The 21813-nt window shown below is 41.1% G+C and overlaps 1 protein-coding gene and 1 non-coding gene across 6 annotated transcripts in view; both read left to right on the top strand.

Moving 5' to 3' along the window:
* ZNF106 (zinc finger protein 106) overlaps positions 1-21813 on the top strand; it is an 81917-nt gene that overhangs the window by 49718 nt on the left and 10386 nt on the right. For 3 of the 5 annotated variants that reach the window (XR_012091469.1, XM_008016901.3, XM_008016897.3), the window contains 10 exons: positions 1297-1451; positions 2028-2088; positions 3812-4153; positions 6371-7151; positions 7519-7574; positions 8810-8955; positions 10690-10824; positions 17501-17617; positions 20682-20873; positions 21647-21709. Coding sequence is in view for 4 of the 5 variants with exons in the window: in XM_008016901.3 (XP_008015092.1) it covers positions 1297-1451; positions 2028-2088; positions 3812-4153; positions 6371-7151; positions 7519-7574; positions 8810-8955; positions 10690-10824; positions 17501-17617; positions 20682-20873; positions 21647-21709 (2048 nt within the window). In the remaining variant the exon portion in view is untranslated. The remainder of the gene's footprint in view (positions 1-1296; positions 1452-2027; positions 2089-3811; positions 4154-6370; positions 7152-7518; positions 7575-8809; positions 8956-10689; positions 10825-17500; positions 17618-20681; positions 20874-21646; positions 21710-21813) is intronic. The other 2 variants (XM_038009864.2, XM_008016899.3) reach the window with 1 other exon arrangement.
* On the top strand, positions 17941-18047 carry LOC119628265 (U6 spliceosomal RNA). Its single transcript, XR_005244553.1, has one exon. It is a non-coding gene; the product is annotated as a U6 spliceosomal RNA (small nuclear RNA).

Genomic DNA, 21813 nt, shown 5'->3' with positions numbered 1-21813 from the left:
AGTGTTTGTACAACTTGACACAGAGCATAGCTTGTCATTTATCAAACACTGATTGTCCATTGACTTTTTTTGGACATTTTTGTTGCCTTGCTTAAGAGGAAAGAAATGTTTGATTTCCTAATACATCCAGTTACAACTGTAGAAGAAATATATGATGTCACATAGACTTGTAAGCCAAGGTTAGTATATCACTGGGACAATATAAAGCCAGAAAGTTTCCTTAAGCCTTTTCAGTGGGATAAAACATGTTGGCCCTCTTGGTCATGTGTAGCCATTTCTCTCACTTTCTGTTTTTGAGGCATCTTGGTTGCTTCCCCCCTGCCCTACTTCTACACTCCCTTCCTTGGTTGTTTTTCTAAAGTGAATTATGGAAAGAAGTTATTAACATTGCTCCCTCATTGATATATTTCTGTGATTCCTGCTTTTCCTTGACTCTAACCCAGTTCTAGTATAAGGGCTAGTCCCGGAAGTGATTGGATGAGGCTTGAGTGAGTGGATGTGATGGATAAGGGAGGAGTCAAGGACAACCCACATTTCTGGCTGGACCAACCAGATGGATCATATGTAGAGCTAGAAAGCTCCATGAGAGGAGCAGATTGAGAATAGAGAAAAGTGATGAATTCCCTCAGGGATTCTTTGACTTAAAGGACCTTTGAGATAACCTAGCCAGAAATATCATAGTCAGTAGTTGGATATGTGGGTGTGGAGCTCAAGGGAGAGGTCCTGGCATATTCAATAGCAAACAGACAAACCCAATGATGGTAAATACATACACAGAACATTTTATTCAAAGTAAGTTAAGTGTACTATTTCACAGCTGTATTTTCTTCAGGAAGTCTTCTCTAATAAAAACAATTTTTAAGTCAACTGGCAGACTAAATATGGATTGGAAAGAGAGTACAAGCAGTCTAGGTCCAGAGTCCAATCTAAGCAAAAGTCCTTTGTGAAGACAGTGGTAGATAAAGGAAGAATGGGAAACGAGACCTAGAACAGATGGTTTGCGTGGGACAGATTTCACCTGGAAAGGCAGCGGTGGAAGGTGGTGATCAGATGAGACAGAATGATGTGGTGGACCCTGGAGCTTATGAGACTCCTCCATCTTAGCAGGTGTCACTTTTGGTTCCTAGCTTTGATATCATTGTGCTTGACTAAATGTTTTGTGAATTTCCAGTGACCTATTGAGGAGAACATAAAGGCTTATTCCAGATAATGGGAATAGTTCAATCTTGTGAGGAGCTGTGTGATGAGACGGAAATCTCCTAGTATTAACCTGAACCTTATGGTTTCTTTTGGCAGAACGTTCTCAGGTTGACCAGCTGCTGAATATTTCTTTAAGGGAGGAAGAACTTAGTAAGTCATTGCAGTGCATGGATAACAATCTTCTGCAAGCCCGTGCAGCCCTTCAGACAGCTTATGTGGAAGTTCAGAGGCTACTTATGCTCAAGCAGCAGGTAACGGCATGTGGAGGATTTAATAAAAATGGATCATCTCTGAAATCATGTTTTGTCCTGCCAAACCCATGGCTGGAGTCACTCCAAAAGCAGTGGCAGGGGAGTTTCCACAAGGGAAGTGCCCAGACTGTGCCTAATGGGGGACAGTTAGGATTCCAAAGAAAGAAGCACGAAATGCCGGGGTGATGAGTCCAAAGCATTTATTAGCAGAGCTTACTTACAGAGTAGGCTGCAGCAGTCCTGACAAGGGACAGCAAGGAAGGGGTGTTCTCCCTAGGTACATCCACAGCCAGCGGGCGGGATGTGGAGTTTATATGAGGGTTGAAGGAATTCGGCTCCGGGCCAGGGCCAATTTCTTTCAGTGTTTCGGGCAACAACCTAGATACTTTTATCAGTGCCTGGGATTCTTCAAGACCCCAGGTGGGGTTTAAGCCTGCTAGGGAAAACCTGCAGCTGGCTGGGTCACAGAGCAGTCAAAACACTGATTTTTGGTCAGGATATAGAAGAAAAGTGGGGAGACCTAGAGGACCCTACAAGTTGGATTTCAAAATGCTTAATAAAATACTTTATTTTTAGATAACTATGGAGATGAGTGCACTGAGGACCCATAGAATACAGATTCTACAGGGATTACAAGGTATTCAGAGGGCTTCTGATGGATAGCTTGTTACTTTTTTGTTCTGTTTTTTTGTTTGTTTGTTCGTTTTTGGTTTTTTAGACAGAGTCTTGCTCTATCCCCCAGGCTGGAGTGCAGTGATGCAATCTCTGCTCACTGCAACCTCTGCCTCCCAGGTTCAAGTGATTCTCGTGCCTCAGCAGTTGATTAGCGGGAATTACAGGTGCCCACCCCACCCCCAGCTAATTTTTGTATTTTTAGTAGAGACAGGGTTTCACCATGTTGGCCAGACTGGTCTCAAATTCCTGACCTCAGGTGATCCGCCTGCCTCAGCCTCCCAAAGTGCTGGGATTACAGGCGTGAGCCACTGCACCAGGCCTTTTTGTTCTCTTTGAGGGAAATGAAAAGTAGTCATGAAAAGATCATGTTATTTCTCTCATGTCTCCTTGGTTTCATCCTTTTTTGTTTTTTTGAGACAGGGCCTTGCTCTGTCACTCAGGCTGGAGTGCAGTGGCATGATCACGGCTCATTGCAGCCTCGACCTCCTGGGCTCAAGCGATCTTCCCACCTCACTCCCCCCAGTAGCTGGGACTACAGATGTGTGTCACCATGCCTGGTTATTAAAATTTTTAACTTTTAATTTTATAAAGTTATAATTTAAAATCGTAAAAATTTAAAGGTTATAAAAATTATAAAAAGTTATATAAAATTATAAAAAGTTATAAAAATTTTAAAAATGTTTTTGTAGAGATGGGATCTCCCAGTGTTTCCCAGGATAGTCCCAAACTCCTGGGCTCAAGCAATCCTCCTAACTTGACCTCCCAAATGGTTAGGATTACAGGCCTGAGCCACCACGCCTGGCCAGTTTCATCCTTCTATAGAAAGGTCTGTAGATGGTGCATCCCAAAAATGTTTAGCAACAGACAATATGTTTTGGAAAAAGTTTTGATTAGGAATCAAGAGGCCTGGATTCAAATCTTCGCTCTTCCATTAGTAACCTATATAACTTTGGATAAGTCATTTAAGATTTGAAAAATTGGAATGTAGCCAGGCACAGTGGCTCATGCCTGTAATCCCAGCACTTTGGGAGTCTGAGGCAGGTGGATTCCTTGAGCCCAGGAGTTTGAGACCAGCCCAGGCAACATGGTGAAACCCTGTCTCTAGAAATAAATACAAAAATTATTAATAATTATTAATAATAATAATTCCAGCCTGACCAACATGGTGAAACCCCATCCCTACTAAAAATACAAAAATTAGCTGGGCATGGTGGCATGCGCTGGTAATCCCAGCTACTCAGGACGCTGAGGCAGGAGAATCGCTCGAACTTGGGAGGCGGAGGTTGCAGTGAGCCAAGATTGCGCCACTGCACTCCAGCCTGGGTGACAGAATGAGACTCTGTCTCGAAAAAATAATAACAATAATAACTGGGCATAGTGGCATGTGCCTATAATCCCAGCTGCTTGGGAGGCTGAGGCAGGAGGATTGCTTGAGTCCATGCACTGCAGCCTGGGTGACAAAGCGAGACCCTATCTAAAAAAAAAGAATGTTGATGCCTATTCTGTCTGTATCCTTGGTGGTTGTAGAGATTATATTCTCTATATTTCAGAGAATTATGACGAACTATACTAATATACTTACTAAAAATTCTTTTCTAATGTTTAAATATACAAATTAGCTCAGAAACAAATGACTTTTGAGATAACGTTTTTGCATTTCTGTGTATGTCTGTTTCCCATTCTAGAAACATACGAACCTTCTGAGCAGCCAGACCAGGTTCCCTGTAGCCTCACACGAGAACGAAGGAACAGTAGATCTCAGACATCTGTTGATGCCGCACTGCTGCCCACTCCCTTTTTCCCACTTTTTCTGGAGCCTCCATCTTCCCATGTGTCTCCATCACCCACCGGAGCCTCTCTTCAAATAACCACATCTCCTACTTTCCAAACCCATGGCAGTGTCCCTGCTCCAGACTCATCCGTTCAGATTAAACAAGAGCCCATGTCTCCTGAACAAGATGAGACTGTGAATGCTGTGCCACCAAACTCTGCCTGCAATGTGTCCAACGAACTACTGGAAGCTAATAGTATGTAAGCTTTTCTCTGGGTTAAGGGCATCCCAGTAGTGGGACTGGGGCATTTTTATATGAGTGATATAAGCCATACCTACTCATTAAAACTAAAATGAGCAAATACAACTAATTTTTCACTGAAATTCTCTTCATATATACAGGAGGATTCTTTTAAAATATTTTAGAGAATGTAATTTAAATATCAGTCATTTTCTATCATTTCCTATAATCTAGGGTTAGAGTTGACTTTGTATTAACACCCACAAGGTTCCATTTATTAGGATAAGTATAAAATTTGTTTTGTGTGAAATAAATGGGGTTGAAGTTAATTCAGCCAATTTTCTAAATAAGGTCTATCCTCTGAATTTCTTTGCACTTAACTCTATATAATCTCAAATACAAACCAGGATTCATATAAGCTCGAGAGGCAGGTGGCCATGATTGGGTTTGGAATCATCTACTAAGAAGTTTGTGTTGAGAAATAGCCAGGGTTTTCACTCTTTTCAAAAAATAACACTTACCTGGTTATCATTTGAGAATATATCTAAGCTATGTAAAATCCTGTTAGAAGTTTGCATTACCACAGTGGTGCTGTATTTGAAAATTAAGTCCAACAAACTGGCATTGTGTGGTTTCCTAAGCAAAAGCAAAAAGTCTAAAAAATTACTCTAGATTTTACTACCAGTACTGTGTTGCAATATTAATCTAGATGTTAGTATCAAATGTATAGCTTATTTGTTTATTGAGACAGTGTCTCACTCTGTCACTCAGGCTGGAGTGCGGTGGCACAATCACAGCTCACCACAGGCTTGACCTCCTGGGCTCAGATGATCCTCCCACCTCAGCCTCCGGAGTAGCTAGGACTACAGACGCCTGCCACCATGCCCGGCTCATTTTTGTATTTTTTTTTTTTTTTTTAGAGATGGGGATTCACCATGTTACCCAGGCTGGTCTTGATCTCCTGGGCTCAAGTGATCCACCCACCTTGGCCTCCCAAAGTGCTCGGATTATAGATGTGAGCCACTGTGCCTGGCTTAGCATATATATATATGTGCAACTTTTTTTTTTTTAAAGACAGAGTTTCGCTTTTTGTTGTCCAGGCTGGTGTTCAGTGGTGTGCTCTTGGCTCACTGCAACGTCTACCTCCCAGGTTCAAGTGATTGTCTTGTCTCAGGCTCCCAAATAGCTGGGATTTCAGGTGCCCACCACCATGCCCAGCTAATTTATGTATTTTTAATAGAGACAGGGTTTCACCATGTTGGCCAAGCTGGTCTTGAACTCCTGACCTCGAGCGATCCGCCCTCCTCAGCCTCCCAAAATGCTGGGATGACAGACGTAAGCCACCGTGCCCAGTCCCTAGCATATTTTTAAAAATTATTTTAAATTTTTGTGGGTACATAATAGGTGTGTATATTTATGGATTACATGAAATATTTTGGTACTATTTTTCATATTACATATTATTTTAGTCTTTCTTAAATCATGTTTTTGTGTTTACATGTAGAACTTATACAAAGGAGCAATCATATATAACCTGACTTTTTCCATTTGATATATCATGATTTTTCTGTCGTAAAAATAATTTATCTAAAATATTTTATATTACAAGTTGCATAATATTTGAATAGTTGCATAATTTGAATATACAATAATTTAAGTGGTGAATCTTTTTTGAATATTTAGTTTTCTGACTTCATATTCTGTATAACACTGCGTTGTATATGTCTTTGAGTACGTCTGTGATTATTTCATCACTTTTAATTCCTAGACATGAAGTAATTAAGTCAAAGGAAATTGACATTTCTAAGTCAGCAAATTTTTTAACTACTAGGGTGTAGCTAAATTGGATGGGTGGGGATAATGAAAACTTCAGAGAAATAAAAGTAAAAGGACTTCAGCTAAGTAGACATTTAAGTGTCTACTAAGAATAAAACACAATGTTAAATGTGTGGACATTTAAAACAAGAAAAAAGATTAATAGAAACAATCCCTCCCCACAAGGAGCTTTTGTAGGGAATAAGACACAGTGTCTGTGACATTCACGCAAGGCAGAGGGTAGTAAGTGCTGTCATAGGAGTGTATGTAGGTGATGGGAAACTGAGGGGTGAGATACCAGCTGAAACACTCATGGTTTTGTGAACATCTCATTGAAATATTTGGTAGTGTTTCAGTCAGTGATAAATTGCAGCAAACACAAAAAAGGATGCAATAATTTTTTTCCTCTCAATTCAGGAGAGATCAGTGACAGTTGTCCAGTTTATCCAGTCATCACTGCTAGATTGTCCTTATCAGAGTCAACAGAAAGTTTCCATGAGCCTAGCCAAGAACTGAAGTTTTCTGTGGAGCAAAGAAATACCAGAAACAGAGAGAACTCTCCCTCTTCCCAATCAGCTGGTCTTTCTAGCATAAATAAAGAAGGGGAAGAGCCAACCAGAGGCAATAGTGGGTCTGAAGCCTGTACTAGTTCTTTTCTAAGATTGTCTTTTGCTTCAGAAACCCCTTTGGAAAAGGAACCCCACTCTCCAGCTGACCAGCCTGAACAACAGGCAGAATCCACTTTGACATCAGCTGAGACTAGGGGAAGCAAGAAAAAGAAGAAACTTCGGAAGAAGAAAAGTCTACGGGCTGCCCATGTTCCTGAGAATAGTGACACTGAACAGGATGTTTTAACTGTTAAACCCGTAAGGAAAGTAAAAGCTGGAAAGTTAATTAAAGGGGGGAAAGTAACAACCTCCACTTGGGAAGACAGCAGGACTGGTCGGGAGCAAGGGAGTGTCAGAGATGAGCCAGATAGTGACTCGTCTCTGGAAGTCCTAGAAATTCCTAATCCTCAGTTAGAAGTAGTAGCCATTGATTCTTCAGAATCAGGAGAAGAGAAACCAGACAGCCCATCTAAAAAGGATATTTGGAACTCTACAGAGCAAAACCTGCTAGAAACTTCTCGTTCTGGGTGTGATGAAGTTAGCTCGACCAGTGAAATTGGCACTCGCTATAAAGACGGCATCCCTGTAAGGTAAGAGTATTGTATTGGTCCAGTCAGAAGAACTTTCACCAACTTTATTTTTTTTAAATAGAATTTTAAATTATGAATCAGAATTTATTTAAAAATCAAAATTTACATGAATGCAGCAGGGATTGTGGACGTGGAAAAATTAAAGCTCGGCAGTAGAGATTTTCTGCTTTCTCTTTTGACTGTGTTATAAATATTCACTCCGCTTTTATTTCCCTTCCTTTAGAAATTTCAGATGGAAAAACTAATTTCTTATATCATTGCTACTTCGCCCATTGTTTAGAAAAATCCTTTGAGTCAGGAAATTTTTACTTTTGCTACCCGCCCTGTTCACACAGATGCTGAGAACACTTTTGCTATTATTTTGTAGTGTGGCAGAAACTCAGACTGTGATCTCTTCCATAAAAGGATCAAAGAATTCTTCAGGTATTTGCTGTTCAGTTTTATTTAAATTAACCACAGAATTAAAAGCCTTGTAAATATTAAAGCCAGAATTTAAACTACTTAAATATATTTATAGAATAAGAGAATGGGGATGGGTTTATCACCAAGAGGATTGCCTTGATCAACAGTTCTGCTATTCTTAAAACCTCAAATTCTGGTCTTTCAGATTCTTATTTTCATCTGTCTTATTGATTGATTGATTGATTGTAACGGAGTCTTGCTTTGTCACCTAGGCTGGAGTGCAGTGACATGATCTCTGCTCACTGCAACTTCCACCTTCCAGGTTCAAGCAATTCTCCTGCCTCAGCCTCCCAAATAGCTGGGACCACAGGTGCGCGCCATCATGCCTGGCAAATTTTTTTTGTATTTTTAGTAGAGACAGAGTTTCATCATGTTGGCCAGGCTGGTCTCCAACTCCTGGCCTCAAGTGATCCTCACGCCTCAGCCTCCTAAAGTGCTGGGATTACAGGTGTAAGCCATCATGCCTGGCCCTTCTAATCTGTCTTATCCAGCTCCCTTATCTGTTCAACTAATTAGTATTAAGGTTTCATTGGCTCTGAGGATATTTGCTTTCAGAAGGAACTGCTTAAGGAATACTACCTTACTCAAAGAAATAACTTTTTGGAAGTGTGGGAGAGGTTGGGTACCTTCCAAGTATCACTCAAAGCTTTTATTTATTTATTTGTTTGTTTGTTTTTGAGGCAGAGTCTCGCTGTGTCGCCCAGGCTGGAGTCCAGTGGTGTGATCTTGGCTAACTGCAACCTCTGCCCCTGGGTTCAAGTGATTCTCCTGCCTCAGACTCCCTAAGTAACTGGGACTACAGGCACACACCACCATGCCCAGCTAATTTTTGTATTTTTAGTAGAGACAGGGTTTCACCATCTTGGCCAGGCTAGTCTCGAACTCCTGGCCTCAGGTGATTTGCCCACCTCAGCCTCCCAAAGTATTGGGATTACAGGTGTGAGCCACCACACCCAGCCCAAAAGCTCGTTATATAATTATCTATCTTTTTCCTAAGTGAAAGGCCTTTGCTTATTATGCAGTCTTCATAGTGAAGATGTGTAATCAGAATTGGAGTAGTCTGATAGGGGAACTAAACTTTAAGGGGATCTACTTTTGGTTTAATCTAGGGACTGCTGTATTGTATAATAGTTCTGATTTTTGAGGGTCTTTTCAGACTAGCAGACATGTCTCTGAAACCTACTCTTGTTTTCCAGAAATCTCTTCAGAGCCAGGAGATGATGATGAGCCCACAGAAGGAAGCTTTGAGGGGCACCAAGCTGCTGTAAATGCAATTCAGATATTTGGGAACTTACTATATACCTGTTCAGCAGATAAAACTGTCCGGGTTTATAATCTGGTGGTAAGTTGATAGAACATGTAGTATGTTTTTGGTTGCAGGTTTTGGAAAATCCAGTTTATACTCTTTTAAACAATAAAGGGAATTTGTTGGCTCTCTGGAGGAAGGGGTGGGCCTTAGATTGACTTTAGATGCATTTGATCCAGTAGCTCCACAAGGTCATTGGGGACTTAATTTCTTTTTGTCTCTCTACTCTGCCTTCTCTGGTATTACCTGTTTCTGAAAGCTAGTTCCCCTCCTGATCACAAAGTAAATGTCAGGAGCCGCTGGGGTCTCTTTTTCCCTCCCACCAGCAAAAAAGGGTCCTGTGTTTTATTCCCTGAACGATCACTTTTGCCTGTGGCAAAAGGGGGTTGGGATTACACCAGTGGTCTTGGACTGTTCAGGTCCCAACACTGGAGTTGGTAATGGGGTCACTTGCGTAGCAGCTACATAATAGAGGAAGGATGAAGTGAATATGGGGAAGTATTGGAGGAGGTATTTTCCCTGACAAGTGATTGATTACAGAGTTCAAGTTATTAAGGAGAGCAACACTTTTCTACTACCTCACACTTAGTATTATCTGATGCTTGTTACTGTCAAAAGAATGAACTTTTGAGTTTTGAATTTGAATTTGTTCATAAACTAATTATGAACAATGACAGCTTAAGAAATTTGAGGAACATGATGTTGTCTGAATGAACACCATGAAAATATTTAAAATTGCTAGAGTCAGTGAAAATTAAAAAGTTAGATGATGGACCAGGAAAATGTGTTTGCTATAGGCAACAGGTATGTAGATTCCTTTAGCTTAATGATATGAGGATGAACACGAATGACTGAAAAAAGGAAGCAATACTACCAGGATGTATAGGTGTAAGATCTAGGGGAACAGGATATCAAAATATGTATGTGTATGTATACATGTACATTGTAAATAGATCTCAGTATGTGCACTGAGATAACATTTGGAATGTACCCTTAAGAAACAACACCAGAGGCCGGGTACAGTGGCTCACGCCTGTAATCCCAGCACTTTGGGAGGCCGAGGCGGGTGGATCACGAGGTCAGGAGATCGAGACCATCCTGGCTAACATGATGAAACCCCGTCTCTACTAAAAATACAAAAAACTAGCCAGGCGTGGTGGCGGGTGCCTGTAGTCCCAGCTACTTGGGAGCCTGAGGCAGGAGAATGGCGTGAATCTAAGAGAGAGAGCTTGCAGTCAGCCGAGATCGCGCCACTGCACTCCAGCCTAGGTGACAGAGCGAGACTCCATCTCAAAAAAAAAAAAAAAGAAAGAAAAAAAGAGAAACACCACCAGAGCCACTAGACCTGTGATAGCACCTGATATGTTTTTGAATACCATGGTGCATTCTCACAAGCTGCTTATCAAATGCACATCTGTTGTGGGTAATTAGCTACAGTTTGGATTTGCTAGGTCCTTGGTCCATGTCAGAAAGCTTTGCCCTAAACATTAATTAAAATTCTGGCTATCTTACAGTGAATTGTCGTAAATATTTTTTGGTATGGCTCAACTAACATATACTTTCAGATACCTCATTGCCTATGACTCTTTGCTGGGCATTTGGTGAACATACATTTACTGAACATCTTTTGTGTACCAGGTGCTGTTTTAGACACTGAGGATACAGCAGTGAACTGAATGTTTTAGCATCTTTTTTTTTTTTTTGAGGAAATATATTATCTAATCCTTCTATATCTCATAAGTAATAATCTGGTCTGTGCTTAAACTTTAGAGTCGGAAATGTGTTGGTGTCTTTGAGGGCCATACCTCGAAAGTGAACTGCCTCCTGGTGACTCAGACCTCTGGGAAGAACGCTGCCCTTTACACCGGCTCCAGTGACCATACCGTCCGCTGCTATAATGTTAAGGTAGGTGGGTCCAGAGAAATCCAAAGTGGTTCATATTGAGTCGCTTTGTATTTACTGTGTGGAGTGGAGACACTAGCAGATGCTTCATTCTACCCACTGTCTCCTTTTCGCTTCTAAACAATGTTTAGCACATTGTTGTAGCTTTAGGTAGATATGAGACTTAGACATAAACTGTATTTTCTGTCTCCACCAGTATTTTTTCACTTCCTACTATTAATAATATACCTTCCTTTGTCTTTGCCACAAATGTTATGCATATCATATATCAAAATTAATCCTAGATAGAATAAAGAGAAAAATGTAGGCTGGGTGTGGTGGCTCACGCCTGTAGTCCCAGCACTTTGGGAGGCAGAGGTGGGTGGATTCACCTGAGGTTGGGAGTTCGGGACCAGCCTGATCAACATGGAGAAACCCCATCTCTACTAAAAATACAAAATTAGCCGGGGGTGGTGGCGCATGCCTATAATCCCAGCTACTTGGGAGGCTGAGGCAGGAGAATCGCTTGAACCCAGGAGGCGGAGGTTGCAGTGAGCCGAGGTCGTGCCACAGCACTCCAGCCTTGGCAACGAGCGAAACTCCGTCTCAGAAAAAAAAAAAAAGAGCAAAATGTATAAATTTTTTAAATCTGAAGAATTAGAAATGGACATCTCCTCTGAGAGTTTTTTAAACTTAAATGCACTGAAAGAAATGAGAAAATTATGTTTAAAATTATATACAGTATGTTCTTAATTTCTTTAAAAGATGGAGATACATGAAGCAGAATTTATAAGGCTATCATTAAGTTTATAACATAGATGGAATATATGTGATAACAGGAACATAAAGAAGCGGGAGGGGATGGAGCTGTGCTAGAAGAAGGTTCTTATATTTTACTGGGAATAAGTACTAATTTGAACTAGATTGTTATAATTTTAAAAATGTAATCCCTGGAGGCACAGGCTTACAACTTTAGTGTGCATCACATTGACCTGGACAGCTCATTAAAACACATAATACTGGTCCCCACTCCCAGAGGTGTTTTTTTGTTTGTTTTTTGTTTTTTTAAGAGACAGGGTCTCATCATGTTGCTCGGGCTGGTTTTGAGCTCCTGGAGTCAGGCAATCCTCCCACCTCGGCCTCCCAAAGTGCTGAGATTACAGGCATGAGCCACCACACGCAGCCCTTCCCAGAGCTTCTGTCCAGTAGGCTTGGGGTCAAACTCACAAATTTACATTTCTAGGCCAGGTACTATGGTTCATATCTGTAATCCCAGCACTTTGGAAGACCAGAGCAGGAGGACTGCTTGAGGCCAGGAGCTCAAGACCAACCTGGGCAACATAGCAAGACCCTGTCTCTATAAAAAAATAAAAATGAACTGGATGTGGTGGCTCACACCTATAGTCCTAGCTGTTCCGGAGGCTGAGGTGGGAGGATCACTTGAGCCCAGGAGTTCAAGGTTATAGTGAGCTATGATTGTGTCACTTCACTACAGCCTGGGTGTCAGAACAAGAGCCTACCTCAAAAAAGCATAAAAATTAACCAAAACAACCAAAAAGAATTTACACTTCTAATAAGGTATTATGTGATATTGATGGAGATGGTTTGGGGACCACACTTTGAGAAATACTGCCCTAATTACTAAACTAATAATGAAAGAGGATCATGAGGTCAGGAGTTCGAGACCAGACTGACCAACCTGGTGAAACCCCGTCTCTACTAAAAATACAAAAATTAGTCAGGTGTGGTGGTGCACACCTGTAATCCCAGCTACTCGGGAGGCTGAGGCTGGAGAATCACTTGAACTGGGAGACGGAGATTGCAGTGAGCCAAGATCATGCCACTGCACTCCAGCCTGGGTACCAGAGCGAGACTCCTTCTCAAAAAAAAAAAAAAAAAAAAAAAGAATAATGCAAAGAAATTGAGCTTAGAAAGTCAGTTGAGGGATTAAAATGGCAAGCTAAAAATATACTTAATACAAGAGAAGGTAGAAGGAGAAATAGAGGAATAAAAATGAGACAAATAGAAAGCAAATAGCAAATTGGAGACCTAAATTTACCCATATTTAATAATTATATTAAATGTGAGTGAACTGACACTAAAATCAAAAGGCAGAAATTGACTGGATACAGAAGTAACATCAAAATCTTTGTTGTCTACAAGAGACACACTTTTATTTTTGAGACACGGTCTTGGCCTGTCACCCTGGCTGGAGTGCAGTGGCGTGATTATAAGTCGCTGCAGCCTGGAACTCCTGGGCTCAAGTGATCCTCCTGCCTCAGCCTCCCGAGTAATTGGGATTACAGGCACACATCACTATGGTTTGCTAATTAAAATTTTTTTTTTTTTTTTTTTTTTTTTTTTTTTGAAACAGGGTCTTGCTATGTTGCCTAGACTAGTCGGAAGCTCCTGGGCACAAGCAGTCCCCCTGCTTTGGTCTCCCACAGTGCTGGGATTACAGGCATGCACCACCATGCCCAGCCAAAGAGACTGCTTTAAATGTAAAGACAAAATGGGTTGAAAGTAAAAGAATAAGAATGGAAGAAGATACACTATCCAAATAGTAACAGAACTGGAGTGGTTATGTTAATATTGGGCAAGTAGACTTTAAGACAAGTGACTGAGCACTGTGGCTCATGCCCGCATCCCACTTTGGGAGGCTAAGGTGGGAAGATTGCTTGAGACCAGAAGTTCCAGACCAGTTTGGGTAACATAGTGAGATTCTGTCTCCACAAAAAATGAAAAAGTGAGGTAAGCATGGTTGTATGTACCTCTAGTCCTAGCTACTTGGGAGGTTGAGGTGAGAGGATCATTTGAGCTGAGGAATTTGAGGTTATAGTGAGCTATGACAATGCCACTGCACTCCAGCCTGGGTGACAGAGCGAGACACTGTCCCTTTAAATAGTGAAAAGGACAATACTACTGGAGAAAGGAGGACGTTCCATAATGATGAGTCAGCACAGCCAAACGATATAACAATTATAAGTACAGGTACCTAATAACAGAACTCTAAAATATATGAAACAGTTACTCATAGAACTGAAAGGAGAAATAGACAAATTCACAATTATAGTTGGGGACATCAACAACCCTTTCTCAATAATTGATAGACTACTAAATAAAAAACCGTCAAGGATATATAAGAACTGTACAACACCAGCTGGATGTGGTGGCTCATGCCTGTAATCCCAGCACTTTGGGAGGCTGAAGTGGGTGGATCACTTGAGGTCAGGAGTTCGAGACCAGACTAGCCAACATGGTGAAACCTCGTCTCTACTAAAAATACAAAAAAATTAGGCTGGATGTGGTGGCTTACGCCTGTAATTCCAGCACTTTGGGAGGCCAAGGTGGGCATATCACCTGAGGTCAGGAGTTTGAGACCAGCCTGACCAACATGTTGAAACCCCCTCATACAAAAATTAGCCAGGTGTGGTGCTCGTGCCTGTAGTCCCAGCTACTTGGGAGGCTGAGGCAGGAGAATTGCTTGAACCTGTGAGGCAGAGGTTGCAGTGAGCCAAGATTGTGCCACTGCACTCCAGCCTGGGCAACAGAATGAGACTCTGTCTCAAAAAATTAACAAACAAAAATAAGAATACAAAAAAATTAGCCGGGCCTGGTGGTAGTGCCTATAATCTCAGCTACTCAGGAGGCTGAGGCAGGAGAATCACTTGAACCTGGGAGGTGAAGGTTGCAGTGAGGTGAGATTGCGCCACTGTACTCCAGCCTGGGCAACAGAGAAAAACTTCGTTTCAAAAAAAAAGAACTGTACGACACCATTAACAAATAAGATCCAATTAGCATTTATAGAACACTGCACTCAAAATTGCAGAATACACATTTTTTTCAAGAATGCGCACATAGACATTCACCAGGACCCTCATACTGGGCTATTAAATAAGTCTCAATCAATTTAAAAGCACCAAGATCATACAGAGTATGTTTTCTAACCACAGTGACATTTATTAGAAAGCAGTAACAGAAATCTTGGAAATCCCCAAATATAAGGAGATGAAAATAACATACTTCTAAATTATGGTGGTTCAAAGAAGGAATCACAAGGAAAATTAGAAAATATCTAACTAAATGAAAATGCAACATATCATTTGTAGGATGCAGCTAAAGCATTGCTGAAAGGGAAATTTGTATTTTTAATTGCTTCTATTAGAAAAGAAGAAAGCTTTAAAATTCAAGAAACTACAAAAAGAGGCTGGGCATGGTGGCTCATGTCTGTAATCCCAGTGCCTTGGGAGGTTGCGGTAGGAGGATCATTTGAGGCCAGGAGTTCAAGCCTAGCTAGGCAACTTGTACAAACCTGTAAAAAATTATTCAAACTTGTGAAAAAAAATTGTAAGCATATTTTGGCAAGAAATAGTCTTACATAAAAACAGGGGAAAAAGCTGTAACTTAAGATAGGACAAACATAGGTTTGGTATATGTTGTAAGGGGCTTACACCTTTAAATTCCTACAGCCAGGTGCTATGGTTCTTGCCTGTAATCCCAACACTTTAGGAGGCCAAGTCGGGAGGATCCCTTGAGCCCAGGAGTTCAAAACAGCCTAGGCAGCAATTAACTAGGCGTGCGTGATGGCCCACACCTGCAGTTCCAGCTACTCAGGAGGCTGAGGTGGGAGGATTCCTTGAGCCCTGGAGGTCAAGGCTGCAGTAAGCAGTAATCACGCCACTGCACTCTAGCCAGGAGACAGAGGGAGACCTTGTCTTTCAAAAAACAAATAAATAAATAAATCCCTAAACATACACTGACAAAAAACAAGCACGTCTCTTAAGAAATACAAATAACTGAAAAAAATACAGTCTTGCAAATAAATGCAAATTAAAATTGAAGTACAAGGAATACCATTTTTACTCATAATATTAGCAAAAAAATTTTTAAAAAGCTTTTCAGTATTAAGGGTTCTAATGTGTAGTGTTTGGCATAGCAGGACTGTACACTAGTGAAAAAGATTTTGTAACCATTATTTGACATGGAGACATAACTTCATACAGTAAAGCACACAGATTTTAAGTATACAGCTTGCAGAAAAGCAGATATTTGTTTGTATAACTACCACAAAGATCAAAACATAGACCATTTCATAGCCCTGAAGCTTCCCTCAAATGCCTCCCTAGGCATAACCTTCTTCTAAAGCTAATCACTATTTTGGATGACTTTTGTCTGTGCTTGGCTGTCATGTCAGTATAACTATACCACATGTATTCTTTAATGTCTAGCTTTAGCTCACCATGATGTTTGAAAATTCATCTGTATTGGTATATGTGCCAATAGTTCGTTCTTTTTTTATTACTATGTAATGTTCAATTTCCCCTATAAAGTTAAAAAAATCTCATATGGATTAACTGGAAGCAACATGAATCTTAATATTTAGGCATATTCACTGTGTTTTGCTATATCTTACAATTTCATATATGGCACTTATGTTTGTAATTTTTTCAGGGGAGAAATTGAATAATTTAAGTGACTGACTCTTTTAGGTATGAAAGAAGGCTGGGAGAGGAGATCAACGGGTTTGACAACCCACAGCTTTTCTATCCTACCTACAGCTTGTCCCACCCTACCCAATTATAACCATCTTGATTTTAACATCTAGTGCCAAGCCCACTTAAAAAGCTACCCCTGGGTCTTTAGTAGCCTTCCACAATAAAAGTTTTTATTTGTTTGTTTGTTTGTTTGAGACAGAGTCTTGCTCTGTGGCCCAGGCTGGAGTGTGGTGGTGTGATCTTGGCTCACTGTAACCTCCACCTCCCGGGTTCAAGCAATTCTTCTGCCTCAGTCTCCCGAGCAGCTGAGACTACAGGCGTGTGCCACCACGCCTGGCTAATTTTTGGATTTTTGGTAGAGATGAGATTTCACCATGTTAGCCAGGATGGTCTCGATCTCCTGACCTCATGATTCACCCGCCTCGGACTCCCAAAGTGTTGGGATTATAGGTGTGAGCCACCGTGCCTGGCCTCAACAACAAACTTTGAATGTACTATTTCCTGGCCCAATTCTTGGTTCTAGGTAAAGAGATTTGCTAGTATAATCTAGTTGGAGGAAACTGATAGAAATCGTTTTTTGAAGGTCAGATCAAACAGTGGGTATTAAACCTGCATGTACATCTGAATTAGTAGGGAAATTTTTTACAACACAGATTCTAGAGCCCACTGAATTAAGACTCTCAGGGATGGAGTTGGAGCTTGGGTTCTATATATTTTAAAAGCTTCTTGAGTAATTTAGCCCAGCTAACCCAGCACCAGTTTGAAGGAGGCATTTGGGAGCTATTGAAATAGAGAATAAGTTGCAGAAAACCACATATTGATTAGTGCATTTATCAAATATGTAACTCTAATCCTGATTTTCCTCTTTAGATGTCAAAATACAGCTTTGTCTTTTATATTTGGCCTCTTAATTTAAGAGGCTAAGACCCAACTCATAGTGCCCTTTGAAAAATCTCTACATTCTAAGTTAGAAACATGGGTAACATTACTAGAATTTATGTTTATTTTCACATTACCTACAGCTTGGGAGTCTTTGGCCTCATATTTCAAAGGAAAAACAGATCTAAGATAGTCCCATACACAATAGAGGATGTCACATTTTCTTCCACATAAGAGTCATTTTAAAGTCTGCTTCTGGAGGAACTGTTTTTGACATCTCATTTGCCAGTACCCTCTGCTGATTCAAGGTTGTGTGCTTTTATCAGAGCCGAGAGTGTGTGGAGCAGTTACAGCTGGAAGACCGGGTCCTCTGCCTGCACAGTAGGTGGCGAATCCTCTATGCGGGACTGGCAAATGGCACTGTGGTCACCTTCAACATAAAGGTTAGTGGTTGGAGAGAAAAGGCTTGAAGCTTCCCATGCTACTTGAAAATAGTGTGAGCCTGTGTGGGAAGAAGTAGCAGGCAGGGATTTTCCTGTTTTCTTCTGTTGGGAAGCAGCAGAATCAGCCACTACTCAAACACAGTTATCTTCTGATGTAAGTGAAACAAGATCCTCCATTCTCTCTGTTTCTACTCAAATGTGCCAGGACCAAAATGTAACTCCGCTAAATTAAACCAAGCCTGAAGATTTGGGGCCAAATAATGAGTCATGGATTAAACTAGTCTGTCTCAACTTAAGAATGACATCATAAAAAATGAACTTAAGTGCTCACTTCGACAGCACATACACTAAATTTGGAATGATACAGAGAAGATTAGCATGGCCCCTGCGCAAGGATGACACGCAAATTCATGAAACATTCCCTATTAAAAAATAAATGAAGAAAAATGAACTTAAATTCCATTGAGTATGACATTGGTGTGGTTTGGCACTGGTTTAGGGTTTCATGAGGGCGGTCCATCTGTGAGGTGAACTGAGAGGTTTGCTGTAATGCCCGAATGGCTTCATTCTTTCCTAACCCAGAGAGAAATTCATTTGTTGACCTAGCCTTTATTGAGCATCTGTTATGTGCTAGGCCCCAGGATAAGGTTTAGTTTTTGATGGCCCTGTGTGCTTTGATAAGGTAGTTGGACTTCATCTTACAGGCTTTAAAGTATGAGAAACATGATCCCATTATGTTTCAGGAAAAGTCACTGGAGTTGATAAGATTGGGAAAGATTGGTATTAGCAAAGGCAGGTAGACCATTTAGGTGGCTTTGTAGTAGAAGCTGACATGAAAAAGGTTAAACAGAATGAAGAGAAGGGAATGGAGGAAAGATATAATCTAAGAGGTAGAATTGATAGGTTTGATTGCTAATTAATTGTGGCACCATATCCCCTGGTCATCTTGTAACCATGTGTTAGAATGGTACTATTACAGTGTCATTCATAGGCTACATGCTAGCTGGAACTAACAGATGTGCATTAAAATATGTCATGGTTTCTGCCTACAGGAAACTTAAAAATCAAGTTAGAAGAATCTAGTGTGTATATAATCAAGTGCCAAGTGATTTGGTCTATTTGATATGATACATCACAGAAGGGCAATTAGTGAAGATTTTTGCATTCTAGATGCAGACAAGTACTAAGTCTGATTAAATTGGATTAAGGCAATAGAAATGTAGAGGAAAGTAAATTTAAAATATTTTAAAGGCTAAAATGTGATAATTACCTAATTATCTTCTCTTTTGTGAGATTATCAGAAGTAGACAGAAGTGGCTGGATATGGTGGCTCATGCATATAATCCCAGCACTTTGGGAGACTGAGGTAGGAGGATTGCTTGAGCCCAGAAGTTCGAGACCAGCCCAAGCAACAAAGCAAGACTCCTGTTTCTCAAAAAAAAAAAAAAAAAAAAAAGATTTTTTAACTATTAAAAAAAAAAAAGGCTAAGTATGGTGGCACACGCCTGTATTCCCAGCTACTCAGGAAGCTGAGGCAGGAGGATTGCTTGGGCCAGGACTTCAAAGCTGCAGTGAGCTATAATCACACCACTGTACTCAAGCCTGGGTGACAGAGTGAGACGCTGTCTCTCTCTTTTTTTTTTTTTTTTTAAGTAGTAGACAGAAGTAAGGAGCAAGACAATCCTGAGGCAAAATGATGAGATGATGACAAGAAATTCAAATGGAGAAGTTCTTTGAAGGATTGAAAAGCCCTGGAGAAGATGGTCCTAGAGACAGACATTTGAGAATCTCTGCATAGATGCGAATTTTGAAAATGAGGGCTGGGCTTTTTCCTAGTTTGTCCATACTCTTAGAATGTAGTGCTTCTGGAGTCACAACAGAAAACCAGGACTGTTTACTAGGGCCGGTCCACCTTTGGGTCCTGACCTCCATTCAGTCTGTCTCCCTAGCACTTCAAGATGGCTGAAATCATTGCTCAGCAATATAGGCTCCCAGTCTTTATTGAGCCTATCTGAGCAATGATCAGCTGCTTAGTTTTTAGAAGCCTTATTCCAGGCATGCACCTAAAGAACTTTTGTGGAATTGGGAGGCTTAATGAACAGGGTTGGTTGGGGGATGAAGGAAAGAAGTGTAAAATCTGAGATAAAAGAATGTTTTGGGATTCAGGATGTGATCCTGCCACTCTGGTATAATTAGGCTTCTATAGTCTACTAAATGATGACAGAGATGACATGGAGCCAGGTGCCAGAAGAACATCATAATAAGGAGAATTTAGGCCAGGCATGATGGCTCACGCCTGTAATCCCATCACTTTGGGAGGCTGAGGCGGGCGGATCACCTGAGGTTAGGAATTCAAGACCATCCTGTCCAACATGGTGAAACCCTGTCTTTACAAAAATATAAAAGCTAGCCAGGTGTGGTGGCGGGCACCTGTAATCCTAGCTACTCGGGAGACTGAGGCAGGAGAATCGCTTGAACCCAGGAGGTGGAGGTTGCAGTGAGCTGAGCTGGCGCCACTGCACTCCAGCCTGGGCGACAGAGCGAGACTCTGTCTCAAAAAAAAAAAAAAAAAAAAAAAAAGTGGAGAATTTGAGACTTACTGAAATTGCCTAGGAAGGTAATTCTAAGTACAGATTTTTGGAAACAGCATGACACATAGATTGCCTAAATTTTGGATGACAGAAATAGTTCCTGGGTCCGTGTCAGGAAAAATGCACTAGAGTTTGGGGGGAAAAAAAAAAGTTCACCTTTCATTATTATTAACTCACAGGTGGTGAAAGAGAACCAGTTTCTAATTAGGATGGGGATGGTGTGGGTTGAAATTATAAATGAGTTTCTAATGTAAGAGTTTGCCCTCCTCAGATCAGGGGATAGGGGAGGTTCAGCAAAGAGGGTTGGAGTGGGAAATAGCAGAGATGGATACATGAAGGCTGCAGAGTGGGTATGAAAATTTGAGTACAGGTGACAGAAATGAGAGTTTGTACCAAAGTAATGATTTTGGTTAATTGGTTTTGAAGTTTTCCAGCTAAGTTGTTTTTAGCTGTAATCTTGGCTTATTTTCCAGAACAACAAACGACTTGAGATCTTTGAATGCCATGGCCCCCGGGCAGTCAGCTGTCTTGCCACAGCTCAGGAAGGTGCCCGAAAACTGCTGGTCGTGGGCTCTTACGACTGCACCATTAGTGTACGCGACGCCCGGAATGGACTGCTCCTCAGAACTCTGGAGGGCCATAGCAAAACCATTCTTTGCATGAAGGCAAGTACAGTGCAGGAGAATAGGAGTTGTCTGGCACAAATAGAAGGGTTTTGAGGCCAGGCGGGGTGGCTCTTGTCTGTAGTCCCAGCACTTTGGGAGGGCGAGGCAGGGGGATCGCTTGAGCTCAGAAGTTCGAGACCAGCCAGGGCAGCATGGCAAAACTCCATCTCTCCAAAAAATACAAAAGTTAGTGGGATGTTGTGGTGTGCACCTGTACTACTCACTAGGCTGAGGTGGGAGGATTAGTTGAGCACAGAAGATCGAGGCTGCAGTGAGCCATGATTGTGCCACTGTACTCCAGTGTGGGCAACAGAGTGAGACCTTGACTCAAGCAAAGCAAAACAAAACAGAGAAGGGTTTTAAATGGCATTTCCCGTGTTGTCTCACACATCATTTAGAAACACCACCTCAGAAAGAGCGAGGAGATTGTGAACCTTTTCTTCACACCATCACCACCAAGTGATGCACTTTCCTTTGAGAAGCATTGAGTGTATTTTGTTATAGAGTGGGTATACTCGAATGCCTTTCTAGGCTGCTTCATAGTCATTCTGGAAAGGTAACAAACCTAATAATACATTATCAGTTAATTAGCATGCTTGGTAGGGGGGCACAGGTTTCAGCTAAGAAAATTTGTCTGAGAAACTTTTATACCTAGTTCATCGTGCTCATCTCAAAATAGGATGGAAATTAGAATTTACCAATGTGTTTTATAAGTTGTAGAGAAAATTGAGAACTGTGTACAGAATCTGACATGTTGAATTTTTTTCTTTAAGGTGGTGAATGATCTCGTGTTCAGTGGCTCCAGTGATCAGTCAGTCCATGCCCACAACATTCACGTAAGCTATGTTGGTGTTGTGTAAAGAAACCTTGAATAAAATAATGGTTAAAGCTTGATGGTTTTCTTAAACCTCTTGCAATTTAAATTAAGCCCTTTAATCCA

This window comes from Chlorocebus sabaeus, chromosome 26 (assembly GCF_047675955.1).
Source record: "Chlorocebus sabaeus isolate Y175 chromosome 26, mChlSab1.0.hap1, whole genome shotgun sequence".
NCBI classification, from domain to species: Eukaryota; Metazoa; Chordata; class Mammalia; order Primates; family Cercopithecidae; genus Chlorocebus; species Chlorocebus sabaeus.
The sequence above is the reverse complement of the archived record's forward strand: the minus strand, read 5'-3'. Positions and strand labels throughout refer to the sequence as shown.